At 32.6% G+C, this 17,616-nt stretch overlaps 1 protein-coding gene across 15 annotated transcripts in view; it reads left to right on the top strand.

Moving 5' to 3' along the window:
* Positions 1 to 17,616, top strand: part of IL1R1 (interleukin 1 receptor type 1) — a 73,994-nt gene that overhangs the window by 49,151 nt on the left and 7,227 nt on the right. For 4 of the 15 annotated variants that reach the window (XM_074299735.1, XM_074299733.1, XM_074299734.1 and 1 more), the window contains 10 exons: positions 46 to 121; positions 1,820 to 1,886; positions 5,585 to 5,822; positions 9,222 to 9,408; positions 10,421 to 10,586; positions 11,978 to 12,043; positions 12,175 to 12,289; positions 14,144 to 14,298; positions 15,449 to 15,592; positions 16,951 to 17,118. In XM_074299735.1, coding sequence (XP_074155836.1) covers positions 1,829 to 1,886; positions 5,585 to 5,822; positions 9,222 to 9,408; positions 10,421 to 10,586; positions 11,978 to 12,043; positions 12,175 to 12,289; positions 14,144 to 14,298; positions 15,449 to 15,592; positions 16,951 to 17,118 — 1,297 coding nt within the window. In that variant the 5' untranslated portion in view covers positions 46 to 121; positions 1,820 to 1,828. The remainder of the gene's footprint in view (positions 1 to 45; positions 122 to 1,819; positions 1,887 to 5,584; positions 5,823 to 9,221; positions 9,409 to 10,420; positions 10,587 to 11,977; positions 12,044 to 12,174; positions 12,290 to 14,143; positions 14,299 to 15,448; positions 15,593 to 16,950; positions 17,119 to 17,616) is intronic. The other 11 variants (XM_074299740.1, XM_074299737.1, XM_074299738.1 and 8 more) reach the window with 5 other exon arrangements.

Genomic DNA, 17,616 nt, shown 5'->3' with positions numbered 1-17,616 from the left:
GACTATATGGAATAAATTTATATGTATATATTGTTTTTCTTTCAGACAAACAGAACCCTTATAATGATGATCAGAGTCTAATAAATTGTACTATGTAGCACTGGAACAAGTAAACTACTAGGTAATAGAAAGCTCTTTCTGAAATTAATAGTTGACATCTGGGGGAGGGTACATTGTTGCCTCTTTCTTGGTGTCAAGAAGTGGGAAAAGCTATATTCCAAAACACTTGATGTTAGATCTTTGTATTTTTGCCATTCTGAAACAGTCTTCTTGTTCTTACTGCAGCTTTGATATCTTGGTTTACTAGAATAGTCAATCTGTTCCATTAATAATGATCTTAGGAAGAAGAAGGATAACTTATTTTTGAAATTTCCATCTTTTATGGACCTTGAACTCAGAAGATTGCTATTTCTGCATTCCCTTCAGCATGATTATAGATTGAGGAGCTAGACGAGACCTTATAAGCTATGCAGTCCAAATCCTTCATTTCTCAGATGTGGAAATTATTTCAATCATGTCCTATCTATCTAATGGACAACCTTGCCTTTAGTTTCAGAAGTAAACTCCTAAATCACTGGAGCTTCTTTGAATTCTCTGTGGTCACAGCTAAAGGGAACTGTCCATAACAATCTAGAACTTCCTGAGGGATCCCATGTAGCCTGATACAACCTAGATTCCAGACCCAAATCAAATAATCTTGTGAATGTAGTGAGTAGTACTAAGTTTCTTGACTCATTGTCTTTCTGTCACTCTTGATCATAAAAGTGAGATCTTAGTCTTCTTTTGGCTTAATTTAGATAAACCCACTGTATAAAAACTCAGTATGGTACATTATTTTGCTTTGCCTTTTCACTCCTTAGGGAGAAAATTTGTGTCTTGTAATTAAACAAATAGTTCTTAGAAAGAATATAAACCAGTTATCTTTCATAATATTTTAGAAAAAAATATAATATGGGCAATCATAGGGTTAATAGTAATTAGAATGAAAACATGAATAAATATTTTTCCTTAATATAAAATTAGAGAGCAAGAATGCATTCTAAAAGACAGCAAGCCAGTTGTTAATTCTATATTAATGCTACTTTGTTTAATCATCTGAGTACCAAACAGTGGGAAAGTTAAGTAGAAATATTAATTTGATATAATTGAAGGGTAATGTAGATTAGAAAATATCTGAATTGCAGATTTGTTAAGTGAAATTTTTTGCTTCTTAGTATAATCAAAGTCTTGAACTAGACTTACAAGGTGTTGACAAGTTTGTCAATCTACTCCAATGTATAGGTAAGCATAGCATATAAGTGATTGGCAGATAAATTGACATACTTAAACAGTTTGCCTTCTTAAGTATGAAATTACTTAATTTTATAAATTACTTGATTAAATTCCATAAACAGGAAATAAAACCTCCAAACAACTCAATTTCTGTTCAAATGATCACAAATCTAAAATAATAGAGGTTTCACCATGGTTAAAAGATTGAGACAGTTAAAATCAGACACTTGAGTTAGTACTTATAGCTTGAAAACAAGCTCTAACCCAAAATTCTAGCACCATTTTGTTCTGTATTGGAGACCAGCCCCAACAATCATTTCAGCAATCCCATAAATTGAAAATCCCATCTCTGCTTCCATCTGTCCTAATTATCTCTTGAATTTATCATAAGATTGAAAGCTCCAAAAGATCTTAGCATCACATTCTCAAATATTCCTGAATTTTGCTTAGCATTGACATGAGTCAAGGAATGAATAAATGAATAGAGGCTTGTTTTTTAAAGAAAATTTGCAGAAGCAGTTACATTTTCTTATTTTTTTAAAAACAGGAAAATAAGATGACCCTATTTTGGTATGCTTGCTTCATAGTTCTACTTAGTTCTTCACTTGAAGCTGGTAAGTTAAATAAATTTTTTTTCAGTATGTATCATCAAAAAAAGTTATATATGTGTTTTATAATAAAAAAATCATGAAAAATTTTTAAAAGATTTATTTCTGCTTAAGTTAGGAATGTAAATAATTATTGGTTGATGAAACTACTTTATTGTTTTAAAACAAAAGTATGATTATGATACATTGATTTTTTAAAAAAATCTATGTAGACTTAAAAACATAGATAAAAAAAAAAAAAAAACAACATTATGGGGCAGCTAGGTGGCACAGTGGATAGAACACCAGCCCTGAAGTCAGAAGGACCTCAGTTCAAATCTGATCTCAGATTCCTAGCTCTGTGACCCTGGCAAGTCACTTAACCCCAAATGCCTCAGAAAAAAAAATAAAAATAAAGAGAGAAAGAAAGAAAGAAAGAAAGAAAGAAAGAAAGAAAGAAAGAAAGAAAGAAAGAAAGAAAGAAAGAAAGAAAGAAAGAAAGAAAGAAAGAAAGAAAGAAAGAAAGAAAGAGAAATCATTACAATGGAGTTGTACTTGCAACTTTATTTTTAAAATCACCAGGAAAAAAAAAAAGAAAAAAAGAATTTAATTAGTGTGGATGATTCAACCCTATATTCCTTCCAGTTATTATCCCTGAATTTGCTTTCTTTATTCTATTGCTATTTATATAAGACAATAGATCTAAGAGTTGGAAGAGGTGTGCTAAACCTTTCAGCTCCTTCATAGTTGTCACAGTGTGATCCTTGAGTATGAAACTGAATCTTTCTCTTCATCATACCCAGAGTGGGTTTGTTTTGTTAAGGCTGATAGGAAGAATAAAAGGGAACCTATTATCATTCAGTTGTACTTGACTCTTTTGGGATTTTCTTGGTAAAGATAGCAAAGTGGTTTGTCATTTCCTTCTCTGGCTCATTTTACAGATGAGAAAACTGAGACAAACAGGGGTAGGTGACTTGTTTAGAGTCACACACCTAGTAAGCATCTGAGGCCAGATTCGGCTAAATGTTCCTGACTTCACAGTCCTATCCATTATATTACCTAGTAGCTCTTTACTCACTACCAGTAGAAAGATTCTGTTGAGTTTTCTTTGACCTCCTTATGTCTTGCCTTGCCCCCATGACAGGTGATACATTAGATAAGAATGTGGGCCTGAAGAGCAGGAAGACCCTTAGCCTCAAACATCTAGTTATATGGCTCTGGGTAAATCACATAGTTTTGGTTTTTAAATCTGTAAAAAGAAGATAATAATAGCAAGGTTGTTGTGAGGATCAAATGCATTAACATGAAGTTTTTTGCAAACTTTAAAGTGCTATATACATTCTTGCTGCTATTTTAATCATGGAAAAAAATAGTTTTCTGTATAGTCCTTATTAATGTGAGGTCTGTAAATTCGCTTGTTTTATTTTGTTTTTAATATTGATACCCATGTTTCAACATAGTTGACTTTTAAAAAAATATTATTTATTTTATTATGTCTTTAAAATATTAACTGCCAAAAGAATGTAAAAAATGCAAACAAGGTTAAGGACCTCTATTATAATATAATCCTACTTATGTCAGAAGTCCTTTCAAGAGTATTTTTATTCCAGTCACCACTTTTTCTGCCTTTGTCTTTGCCTATTTTTTTTTTCCTATTTGAGAGTAGAAACCCTGGTTGTGATATCTCTGCCCTGCATAAAACTTACCTGGGTATAGTGAAAAATAAAATTTACATTCGCTTCTCTTTTCCCCTACCCATAACAACCATAGATCCACCTGATCTCTAATATGGATTAATTTTTTATTAAAGCTTTTTATTTTCAAAACATATGAATAGATACTTTTCTAAATTCATCCATGCAAAACCTTGTGTTCCAAATTTTTTCCCCTCTCTTTCCCCCACCCCCTCCACTAGATGGCAAATAATCCATTATATGTTAAATATATGCAAGACAACTTTTTTTTTTTTTTTTTAAAGAAATCCTATCCTCTTTCTACCTTTGCTGTTATTGTTCACTGATTTCAGTCATGTCTGACTTTTCATGGCTTTATTTGGGTTTTCTTGATAAATAATGCTGAAATGGAAATTTCTGCCTAGAGTTGTTTAAGACAGTGTATAATTTGAGTGGCAGTGTTATGTAATAGATATACTGCTAGTTTTAGAGCCAGGAAGACCTGGATCAAGTCCTGTTTTTGGCATTCACTAGCCATGTGACCTTGCATGAGTCACTTGACCCCTGGGTGCTTTAGGTGAGAAGTGTCCATTCAAGAACCACAAAATTCCCCAGTGGCAACAGCTAGATTAAAATGTAATTGGGAAAAGTTTAACAAAATAAATTAAAATATAATACAACATGAATAGTGTTAGAGGTTTTCCAAGTCATTTTGTAGGGATCCATTTCTACTTTGGTTTGGTACCCCTTCTCTAGGCAACTAAGATAGTGTTTCCCAACACATTTTGTTCTTCAAACCTCTATAAAATTCTGCAATAATTTATTGCTTAAGCCACCATGAAAGAATCTTTAGCATAAATAACTTGTAGCATCCTTTGAAACTTTAAAGGAGCTTAAGAATCACAAAGTGAGAAGCCTTACTCAGGATTGTTTTCAGAGAAGGTACTGACCTACATTGAAAGCAAGTGTTATCTTCCTAGGAGCTCCTTATACCAATCAAATCATAGTTTTAATCCCCAAACTATTACTATCATTTACCAGTGATTTAAAGGGCTTTTTTTTTCTTCTTTTTTTTGGGGGGGTGGGGTGGGTGTGGGTGAAGCAATGAGATTGAGGAACTTGTCCAGGATCATATAGGTAGTGTCTGAGGTCCAACTTGAACTCAGGTCCTAGTGACTTCAGGGCTGGTGCTCTATACACTGTACCACCTAATTGACTCCTAAGGACTTTAAAAAAATTAATTATTTAATTAATTAGGATTTTTTTTTTTTTAAACAAAGCATATACATGGGTAATTTTTCCAACATTGACTTTCTTCAAGGATAATTTTGATTCTTTAAAATCCCTGTATAAACTGCAAGTTTACTAGATAGATGAGCTTTATCTTTATTGGAGAAAAGTCATTTCAACCTGAGAGTGAAGGGAGATTGAGTGGCAACTTTACTCAGACCTTAACTGGAAGATGAATAATATGAGTGTATAGGACTTCTTTTTCATTCTGAGCTTCAATTTCCTCATCTATAAAATGAAGAGATTGGATTACATGATTACCTAGTGCTCTTCTATGTCTTAAGGAACCTATTTGATAATTGCAAAAAGTTTTCAGGCAGTTATGGGTTGTTATTTTGTTGTTGTTGTTTAAAAGGCAATTGGGATTAAGTGACTGGTCCAGGATCACACAGCTAGTAAGTATCTGTGACTGGATTTGAATTCACTTCCTCCTACTTCAGGGGCAGATCTACTATGCCATCAAGCTGTTCTTCCCTCCCTTTTAAAATTAGTAAATTGATTAATATAAATATTATAGGATAATAGGAAGGTAGTTAGACCTGGAAGATCCCTTAGCGTTCATTAAATCTAATCCCTTAATTTTACAGATGAGGAATTTGAGGACTAAATGACTCAGTTTCACACTATTTAGTGTCCTGGGTAAGAATCAGACCCAAATGTCCATGATTCCCAGTCTTATACTCTATCTGCTATACTGCTCTTCCTTTTATATAGTAAGCTTTGATGGAAATAATCTATAACTGGATTTTTTTTATTTTTTAGAAGATGATTGTGTGGAGTTTGAAGAGAATATAGTATTAGTTACTTTTGAAGATGAGCTTGCTGTTCGTCACAGTAGTTCTAGAGTATTTGGCCCTTACAGTAACATAAGTTGGCATGGACGTGATGGTAAGACAGTCATCTCTATGGATCAGAACTCTAGGGTTCACCAGTACAGAGAGATGCTTTGGTTTGTTCCAACTGCAACAGAGGACTCAGGATATTATTATCGTGTTGAAAGGTAAGACTTTTTTTGTTTTTCTGTTTTGTGTTTTTGTGTGTTTTATGTTTCTTCCCCCAGAAACTAAATGAAGTGAGCAATATGGGTAATACATATGGTAGGTTCTAGCATGTTTGGGACCCTAATCAAATATTTTTTTGTAGGATTTCTAGCTATATAAATAATTTAATTAAAAACTATTATAAAATTCATAAGTGCATGGAAGCTATATTGATATATCATTATGTTGTTGTTCAGTTGTTTTAGTTGTATACAACTCTTTGTGACCCCATTTAGATTTTTCTTGGCAAAGATACTGGAGTGGTTTGCGATATCCTTCTGTGGTTCATTTTATAGATGAGGAACAGAGGCAATCGTGTTAAATGACTTCTCCAGGATCATATGGCTAGTAACTGGATGAAACCAGATTTGAACTCTAGAAAATGAGTCTTCCCTGACTTTAAGCCTAGCACTCTTTCCTTTGTGTCACCTAGCTGCCATGTATCATTATGCTCTGGTGTAAATTAAACTTAAAATTTATTAAAAGTATACTTTGTAAAAGTATATGTAAATGATGCCAAGTTAAATTTCCATAATATCTTATAACATATTGTATCATAATTATGATAAAATAATTCTATTATATAAATCGTATTATATTAACGGCATGTTTTCTTTAAAATATTCAAAATTTTCACTCACTTTTTTGAAATATAAGTGACACAAAATCTAAGAACCACATTTTATTTTTTTGATAGTATTTTATTTTTTCATATATATGTAAAGATAGTTTTCATTCATTTTTTTGGTAAGATTTTGTGTTCTAAATTTTTCTCTCTCTCTCTTCCTTATTTCCCCCAATTCCAAGACAGCAAGTAATGTGACATAGTGATCAAGTATCAAAGTACAACCCTGTTAAACATATTTCCATATTTGTCATCTTGCACAAGAAAAATCAAAACAAAAAGGGAAAAAAAACCCAAAACTTCAAGAAAGAAAAAAGCAAACAAAAAGTAAAAATACTATACTTCAATCCACATTCAATCTCCACAGTTTTCTTTCTGGATGTGATTGACATTTTCCATCCCAAGTCAATTGAAATTGCCTTAAATTATCTCATTGTTGAGAAGAGTCAAGTCTATTACAGTTGATTCACAGTTTTCTTGCTACTGTGTACAGTGTTTTCTTGGTTCTGCTCATTTCAGTCAGCATTAACTCATGTAGATCTTTCCAAGCTTTTCAGAAATAATCCTGTTCATACTCCCTAAATTAATCTATTTATTTAGTGCTATACCAATCAGACTCCCAAGAAACTATTTTAATGACCTAGAAAAAATTCATATGGAAGAACAAAAGATCAAAAAATTCAAAGGAATTAATGAAAAAAAAATCAAATGAATGTGGCCTAGCTGTACCTGATCTAAAACTATATTATAAAGCAGCAGTCACCAAAATCATTTGGTATTGGCTAAGAAATAGACTAGTTGACCAGTGGAATAGGTTAGGTTCACAGGACAAAATAGTGAACTGTAGTAATATAGTGTTTGACAAACCCAAAGATCCCAACTTTTGGGATAAGAATTCATTATTTGACAAAAACTGATGGGAAAACTGGAAATTAGTATGGCAGAAATTAGGCATGGACCCACACTCAACACCACATACAAAGATAAGATCAAAATGGGTCCATGATTTAGGCATAAAGAACAAGATCATAAATAAATTAGAGGAACATAGTATAGTTTACCTCTCAGACTTGTGGAGGAGGAAGGAATTTGTGACCAAAGGAGAACTGGAGATCATTATTGATCACAAAATAGAAAATTTTGATTGCATCAAATTAAAAAGCTTTTGTACAAACAAAACTAATGCAAACAAGATTAGAAGGGAAGTAACAAATTGGGAAAACATTTTTACAGTTAAAGGTTCTGATAAAGGCCTCATTTCCAAAATATATAGAGAACTGACTCTAATTTATAAGAAATCAAGCCATTCTCCAATTGATAAATGATCAAAGGATATTAACAGACAAATTTTAGATGATGAAATTGAAACTATTTCCACTCATATGAAAGAGTGTTCCAAATCACTATTGATCAGAGAAATGCAAATTAAGACAACTCTGAGATACCACTACACACCTGTCAGATTGGCTAAGATGACAGGAAAAGATAATGATGAATGTTGGAGGGGATGTGGGAAAAATGGGACACTGTTACATTGTTGGTGGAGTTGTGAAAGAATACAACCATTCTGGAGAACAATCTGGAATTATGCCCAAAAAGTTATCAAACTGTGTATACCCTTTGATCCAGCAGTGATTCTACTGGGCTTATATCCTAAAGAAATACTAAAGAGTGGAAAGGGACCTGTATGTGCCAAAATGTTTGTGGCAGCCCTTTTTGTAGTGGCTAGAACCTGGAAAATGAATGGATGCCCATCAATTGGAGAATGATTGGGTAAATTATAGTATATGAAATAATCCTGTTCATTGTTTCTTAGAGAACATTAATATTTCATTACCTTCATATATCATAACTGATTCAGATATTCCTCAACATCTATTCAATTTCCAGTTCCTTGTCATTGTAAAAAAGCTGCTATAAATACAAAATTACATTTTAAATAATCATATAATATAGAATGATAGTTAGCAGTAAACATAACTTTGATCCCAAATTATTTTAAGTAATTTTTTTAGCATATCCCTCTCTACGTTGATTAAAAGTGAGATTAAATTTACTCACGAGATTGAAATTACTTGATCTCATTGTGTCTTTGTACACTATACGCATACCTTTAAAACAGGGGATTTTGATATCATGACAAAAAATTGGGAAGGGGTAATTGTAGAATTGTAGAATGTGAGCTTTTAAAAGGAGATGGATTAATAAAATACTGGACTTAATTAGATTGTTAAGTGGCCTAAAGAATAAGCCTCATAATCTAGGTTTATGTTATTGTTGTAAAGGAAGTTTATAAAGATTTGGAGTGAACTTTGTGGTAACATTATTGGAAATTCTCCTTTTTTACACAAAACAATCAGTATCAATAAATGGTTGCTATACAATAATGCCTGCTATTGGGCATTGACAATGTATGGGTTATGACAATAAGCCATGGAATTTCTAGCATCACGGTTCTGAGGGAATTCTAATCCACTGATCTTTAAAGACTGAGTCTCTCCCCACCCCCACCCCTCCACTAGCTATTTACAAGACTATTTTCAGATATTCCCAGAAAACATGAATCTTCCCAAGTTCTCTGTGCTTATATCTCATTATGAGCAGGAACCCAAAGCACAGGACTCCTTCACTCTCATGTTTGGGGTATGGATCCTGTTAGCTTAAATTTACTGGTAGGTGTGGTGATACAAGACTTGTAACAGGGTACAATCCAATCATTTTATTTTCATTGTAGAAATTCTACCCATTGCCATAAACAGAAATTCAGGATAGAAATTTTGAAGAAGCATCCTGGAACATGTTATTATGAGCTCTCTGAATATAAACAGAAATTGCTCCCAGGACCTGGTGGCTTCCTTGTGTGTCCCAATTTGGATATTTTTAAAGATGAAAATAATCTGCGTAAAGTTCAGTGGTATAAGGTAATTTCTTTCTTAAAAGTTTTATCACTACACCTATTCCTCTCCCTCCCCCTCACACTCAAAAGTACAATTTGGTGAAAGAAAACTAATTCAATAAAAATAGACAAAATAGTAACTTTGCAAGATGTTTATCATATTATTATGATGTGGGATGATACTTCTGAGGAAATCATTATCAAAGCTCAAATTAAATGGGGGCATAAAACTCTATAAACCCAACTTGGGAATTCTATAAATGTATTTTAACTTTTGCTTATTGGACTCATGGCTTTCTTCTTTATTCCTTTCTTTTCTTTCTTCCTTTCTTTCCTTTTCTCTTTCTTCCCTTTCTCTTTCTTCCCTCCCTCCCCCCTCCCTCTCTTCTTCCCTTCCTCTCTCTTTCCCTCTCTTCCTTCTTTCCTCTCTCTAACTCTCCCTCCCTTTCTTTCTCTTTTTCTTTTTCTTCCTTTCTTTTTTGGCCTATGCTTTTTAAAATCTAGAGAAGGAAAACTTATGAGGGAAAAAGAGATTATATATTGATATGAGGGGAGTATTTGCTATTTTGTATATTATTTACTTTGCATGAAGTAATATCCTTGAATTTATTTGCTTCTCTCTACATTTAGTTTAATAACACAGATTGGGGCAGCTAAGGCCTAGATACATGTTGAATATCTTTGAAAACTAGTGACATGGTTATTCCCGGAAGATAAGAAATGCAGCTTAAGAAAAATAGCAAAGGAAGGAAATAGCTTAAGAAAGGACCCATTAACATTATAGTCGCTAAGATGGTTAGGAATTAAGTAAATAAAATAGCAAAGAAATTCTTTTCCATTCTATCTATAAGTTCCAAAGGCATACAAATCTAAATACCAGAAGGTGACAATAGGGGGGAAAGGGAGGGATGATTAGGGACAGAGATTATTCCTGTAGTATGTGCATGTATATATGTATATTTATGTTATGTATATGTGTGTATATATATGTATATATGTGTGTATATCCAATACATGAATTTGTTTTCTGTGTCTAGGATTGCAAACCTCTCCTTGGCAATACAAAATTTAAAGTCCTAAAAAATCATCTTTATCTGGGTAATGTAGAGAAAGAAGATGAGGGGCATTATACTTGCCTTTTATCCTATGATTATATGGGACAGCATTATAACATTACTCGGGCAATACATCTAAACATTATAGGTAAGTGTCAAATAATCTAAGAACTTTGAAAAATATCTTAGGAATAAACTAGTTTTGTTGTCCCATAGTTCAGATGATATTAAATATAATATTTAAAGAGGGTGACATGGCCTGTTCACAGCTATGCAGCCAGACATTCTTCCTTTATTTTCCATTGTCTCATGCTTAGCACTTAAAGGTTCATTGCTACCTTAGTAGTACAAGGAATAAAATTAACCATGTTCTAAAGGAAGAAAGTACTTTTGGTGTTTGAGTGATCTTAAAGGGACGAAGCACTGTGGCTTCTGCTTCAATGAATATAAAGTCTAATCTCATATCTTAGAGAGATGAAGTCTTTTGGTCTAGATATCATTCTAGCAACTTTCCAAAAGTTGTAGACAAAGTCCTATAGTAATGGAACTCTCAACTGTAAGTCAACAGGTTGAATATCCAGTGGTTCTATTTCATCTTAGGGAAGGACAATGAATACCAAAAAAAGTATCAATTAATGGTCATGAAATTGGTTAGAATTGTTACCATAGCACAGCTTTTTAAGACTTTATAAAATCTGATCATGTCTCCACCTTTGCTTTTCACCTTATTATGTTGAAAATCCTTAATTATTTTCATTTGTTTTTATTTAGTCACCCCTCTATTATCTTAGTAATTTTATTTGCTCCTCTCTGATATTCTTCCATCTCAATTTTATCTTTCTTGAGATAGTATAATACCCAGAACCACAAGTGATGTTCTAGGCAAGGCCAAATTTTGAAGGAAATGTATAATTTGGGGCATCTTTATTTCTTTTATTTATTTATTTGTTTCTTTATTATGCCATCTTTATTTCTTAAATCAGATACCTGGCACACCATTATCCAGCTTTCAATTCAAGATACAGGGTCTTTGAGAGGACTCTAGTCCCTACTTTGCCCTCAGAAACCTTTACTATTATTTTCTCTATCCAAGGAAAAGCTTTATTTATTCTATTCCTCTCTATCTCCACTCTTGTCTTTGAAGATGATTACAATCACTTCAAGAGAAACTGCAGAACTAGAGGCCTTGAAACAGGGTTTTACACTGACACATTAACTATGCTTATTAGAGTTGTCTTTACCATGAATTCAGTAAAATTATAAGGCTACACTTTAACAATACCAGTGGCTCTGGCTGAATAATAGCCAAAGGATTTAGGATTACAATATTAATCTGGGCATGTACAAGCAGATTCCTCACCTCCTCCATACATCTAATTCCATTTCAGCTACCTTACATTGCCTGAAGACTTGAGTTATTGCTTAGATAGATGTGATCTAGCCAATTTTGTGAGATATGTAATTCTTTGAAATTATTCTTACAGTATGTTGAAGACTTAGAAATCATTGTGAAAAATATCATTTACTTTATTTTCTTAGGGAGAGGAAAGAAAAATATACCAAAGATTCTGAGTCCAGAAAATAGGACAATGGAAGTGGAACTTGGTGAGTATTACCAACATTTGGTTTTCTGTCCTTTGTAATGAGCTAAAAACTCTCATTTGTAAAATGCATATATTTTCCTCTCACATTAGTGAAGAACGGCATCATAGAGTTTTTGAATGTTATTTTTATAGGATCCCAGTTGCTTTTAGACTGTAACTTCACAGCTCAAAAGAGTGACCTCCAATATTGGACTTGGAATGGATCGTATGCTTACAATGAACCTAATGTCACATGGTCTGAACTTTTGTAAGTGCTTCATTATTATGTAAATATAAAGGAAAAGACTGATTGCTATTTTGTTAAGTCATCAATATAATCTTCACCAAGCTAAGAAATGATCAAAATTCCTATTTAAAAAGCAGTTTAAATTACCGATCATTAAAAATTTTAAAAGATTTTATTAATCTAGTCCAATATTGTAATTTTATAAAATAAATTTAAAAAAATCAACTGAGAACTGAGAAATGAAATTACTTATCCAGGGTGATAAAGTTGGATGGTAGAGCTCCCATTTCCTTATTTCAGTATAAATATTCTTTTTACTATATTATGCTGTCTTTTAATTTACCTTTCTTGGTGAAGGAGGGGAATCTCTAAGACTATATATTAACGTTGGCAGAAAGTGGACTCACCAGGTAAGATCATCCTTATTAGGCTTTAGGATATTCTGAAATTCCAAAGCTAGCAATATGAAGAGTTCTGACAATCTTCAAAATTTCATTTTAGTTAAAATGTAGACATATTCAGGGACAAGCTGGAACTGGGCAGGATAGATAGAATGCTGGTTCCATGGTTAGGAAGACTTGTTTTCCTGAGTTCAAATATGGCCTCAGACAAGCCAATAAATCTTGAGCAAGTCACTTAATCCTGTTTGCCCCTACTTTTCTCTTCTCTAAAATGAGCTGAAGAACATGGCAAACCACTCTATCTTCTTTGACAAAAAAATCTCAAGAGGAGTCATGAAAAGTCAAATACAATTGAATAACAATCATGATACAAATATTACATAGGGTTGTGGTAAGTAAAATTCTATGTAAATTGTAAAGTAATCAATAATTGAGAGCTATTATTGTTAATTTGGTAAAAATTGGGTCCTTAAATCTTGTTCCCCTGTTTATCCCTGTTGAACTGAGTTCTCTTTAACACCCACACAATTTGTTCTAGAAGTGCTTATAAAGTATAATTATATACTTCTTACTCTACTAAGTGGAGATCCAAGTGTTTGACTATATTTGTGTGTAGAAAATCCTAATTGCAATCTTGATATATTCATTTTTATTTTGACACCATAAACTGGACTTTATTCATTTCCAAAGTAACTCCCTGGTTCTTTTCTTTGGACTTTTCCCCATCTCCTTCAAGTGATTCCCTTCATTACTGAGAAAGCAAGGACTCTCTGTAGCTATCTGAACTTGCCAGCTTCCGTGGAATCTTGTTCTTATAGAAATCTTCCTGAAGTCATATTTTCTTTTTCTTGGCCTCTTACCCAAGCAAATGTACAAGAGAAACTTGCATGTCATCCCTTACTTGATCCCTGTTCCTCAAATGCTTCCTAGTTTTCAAACTTTTTTATGGCATTCTTAATTTTTCCCAACAATAATGCTGGGCTATTTTTTCCCCCCATAGTTGCCTCATCTACCTTATACTCTCTCTCTTTCAAAAAATTCTTCTCTACTAATCTTTTATACTTCTTGCTATTTACTTCTCTATGCTAATTCCATATCCATGGTCTCATCATTAGAAACTTCCTTGTCTTAGTATGACATGAAACCCACAATACAGTTTTGTATGACATAGTCAGACTTGTGTTGCAATTAAGGTGTTTGCCATAATATTTTAAAGTTGGAAAGGTCCTTAGAAAATATTTAGTTTCAACCTCCTGCTCCATACAAAAATGTTTTCTGTCACAGCTCTGAAAAATAGTTATCAAGTTTCTGCTCAAACAGAATTAGTGATGGGAAATCACAATACAGGTAACAGCGTGAAGACTTTGTCATTACCTATGCAGCAATTTATTTTAATGAAAAAAGAAAATCAAAATAAATCCAAATTATTTGTATTGAAATTTTCTTAATTAGCCTTATTTTTCTCTTTCTTAAGCAGAGTTCCAAATGTAAACAATTTGAACACTGTTACAAGAGTTTCAAGGCTTGTCATTTTAAAAGTGGAAAGTAGGCATTATTTGTACCCATTTTTATGCTGGGTTAGCAATGATGCTGGTATAGTAACAACATATATTGCCTTGAAACCAAAAGGTAAGCAATTTGATTTATTAGTTATATCATATCGATTTATTATTTGATTTATTTATTATTTGATTTATTAGTTATATCATATTGTGCTAAGCTCTCCACTTAAAAAGGAGAATAAATGTATATATAGAATCCATTGTCACTTTCAAGTCATGAAGAAAAAGGCTTTTTATATAAAAACATGAATGTAGGGCAGCTAGGTGGCGAAGTGGATAGAGCACCAGCCCTGAAGTCAGGCAGAACTGTGTTCAAATCTGGCCTCAGACACTTAACACTTCCTAGCTGTGTGACCCTGGACAAGTCACTTAACCCTAATTGTTTCAGGAAAAAAATTATATATATAAATTTATTTATAAATAAATATAATTTTATATTAATAAAATATTAATTTATGTTTTATAAGTATACATTTATATTATAAAAATGTTAATTAACAAAGAAATATACTAGCTTTTATTTGGGGGGAGGGGAACTTGTGGATCTAGAATCCAAGAGCAGGCTTGCTAAGTGTGTATAAGTTGAGATGGGTTATTTTTGGACATTTTGGGGACATTACTTCATAAAGATCATTTATTACTAGAAAGATGGATTTATATTTTAGTTCAATATTTTATAATCCATGATTTCTTTGGTGTGTAAATTCCATTTACTGGTGCAGGTCACTATTCTCTCATGAATTAAAAGATGATCTTTAGTGGAAAATTATAGGTTGAAACACTATTCTAGTATAGAGCACTAGCCCCAGAGTCAGGAAGATCTGAGTTAAAATCCTACCTCAGACACTCATTAACTATGTGACCTTGGACAAGTCACTTAATCTCAATTCCCTAGGGAAAGCAAAAAAGCAAGCAAGAAAGGAAGCAAGAAAGGAAAGAAAGAAACAAGATAAAACGAAGGAAGGAAACAAGATAAAATGAAGGAAGGAAGGAAGAAAACACAGGTGTAAATAGATAGATAGATAGATAGATAGATAGATAGATAGATAGATAGATAGATAGATATACATACATCTATATATCGATATAATGAAAACAAGGGACAATTTTGTAAGAAACCAGAGAAATTAAACTTAAAGACTCTGGTTCATTCAGATGTGCTTAAAATCTAATTACCTCATGTATAATATTTGCATTTCCTTCCTTTTTTGAGGTAGTCCTAGATGCCAGAATGTACCTGATTGGAGGATTCATCTCTTTGGCACTAATAGTTACATTCTCTGTGTTTCTCTACAAATTTTTCAAAGTTGAAATTGTGCTTTTATATAGGGATTCTTGCCATCCATATATCCTGAAAAAAGGTAATTTTTTTTTTCTGTATAACATTATCTTTTGAATATTAATAACTTGGACAAGGAGGTGACTATCAGGTTTTTGTTGCTGGTTACTTGTTTCCTTGTTTGATGTTGTTTGCTTGTGGCCCATGTTTAGTAGACTTATAGATAAGAATATCTTAATAAAAATTGTTATATTACTATGAAGTTATGTAAGTCATTTTGTATGAAGTATGAAGTCATTTTGTCCATAGAATATAAAAATTGTGGTAAAAATCTTTTTATCTTGGTAACTGAATTTTTCTCCATTTTGAAACTACTTTGTTGGGATAGGAGTGAGGTAGCTATGGGTGGCTGTTTTTAATAGTCCTTCATGATCTCTGTTGTGCAGTATGCCTTCAGAGAAAGACGTCAGCAGATTTGGGGCATCTCAGATGAGCTCTATCGTGGGGTAGGAGTGGGGGAGCAGAACTAATCACTCACCAGCCTACTTAAAGGACAGGAAGTTAGAATTTATGGTTGAGAGGAATTGGGAAGTCACAAATTTGTACCTATTATAGAAACTCTGCTAAGGAGACCCAAAATTGAACTTATTTTAGATATCAGGCTAATTACATCATAGTGATTACACTTGAAGGAGAAGAGGGTCAATGCATGAATATTTTCTTTCATTTTTTTATTATAAGTTAAGAAACTAATGACTTTTAAAAATCATATACTATCATTGTTATGCATTCTAAATGTTCTACATGATGACAGGATGCTTTGAAAAATCTAAGCTAACATTTATTTTTAACTCTAAATCAGTATTTTTGACTGTAAAATCATGTTAAATTCAGTAGTGAAAAAACATATCACTTAACATAGAAGTTTTATCATTTTTCTTTTTGGCTTTTCTGAGAAAGGGGGACCACCTCCAAATTGGTAGCTTGACTATTTAAACAGGGATATTATATATGTGTGTGTGTGTGTGTAAATAGATATATGTATATATATTTAAATAATTAAATATGTGATACCTATTAATTTATTCACATTTTGACTGTAAAATCATGTTAAATGCAGTAGTGAAAAAAACATGTCACTTAACTTAGAAGTTTTATCATTTTTCTTTTTGGCTTTTCTGAGAAAGAGGGACCACCTCCAAATTGGTAGCTTGACTATTTAAACAGGGATATTTCATATATATATAATATACATATATGTGTATGTGAATATATATATATATATATATATATATATTTAAATAATTAAATATGTGATACCTATTATTTTATTCACACTATGATTCCAAAAACATTAATATTTGGAAATGGAAGTTTGTAATCTCTACCTTGTCAGGACTAACTTTTCGAATGCTAAATACATTATATTTCATCCTTTAGCTTCAGATGGAAAAGTCTATGATGCATATATATTATATCCAAAAAATTTTGGAGAAGGGTCCACCTACATCTCAGACATCTTTGTGTTTAAAATCTTGCCTGAAGTCTTAGAAAATCAATGTGGATATAACCTGTTCATCTATGGAAGGGATGAACTTGTTGGAGAAGGTATGGAGAAGATTTAAAAGGGGGGAAAGAAGAACTTTCTAATAATATGTAATGTTTTATATTTCATAGAGTCACAGATTTAGAACTATTACTACTACTACTGCTGCTGCTATTGCTGCTGCTACTCTACTACTACTACTATTTCCTCTTCTTCTTCCCCCTTTTTTTTTTCTTCTTCCATAATTTTTCTTCTGTGCCTGACTCTTTGCGTCCTCATTTGAGGCTTTTTAGCAAAGATATGGAGTATTTTGCCATTTACTTCTTTAGTTTCTTTTGCAGATGGGGAAACTGAGGCAAATAAGGATGAGTGACATGCCCAGGGTCACCTAGCTAGTATGTTTCTGAAATCAGATTTAAATTCCCCAAATGGAATCTTCCTTATACTAGGCATATTCTATCCATTGTGTCACCTAGCTGCTGCTGCTACCACTATTACTATGACCAGTACTACTACTATCATCATCACTACTACAACTACTACCACTATCACTACCATGG

Source organism: Sminthopsis crassicaudata, chromosome 3, assembly GCF_048593235.1.
Source record: "Sminthopsis crassicaudata isolate SCR6 chromosome 3, ASM4859323v1, whole genome shotgun sequence".
NCBI lineage: Eukaryota > Metazoa > Chordata > Mammalia > Dasyuromorphia > Dasyuridae > Sminthopsis > Sminthopsis crassicaudata.
This window is presented reverse-complemented; position numbering and strand designations above follow the sequence as displayed.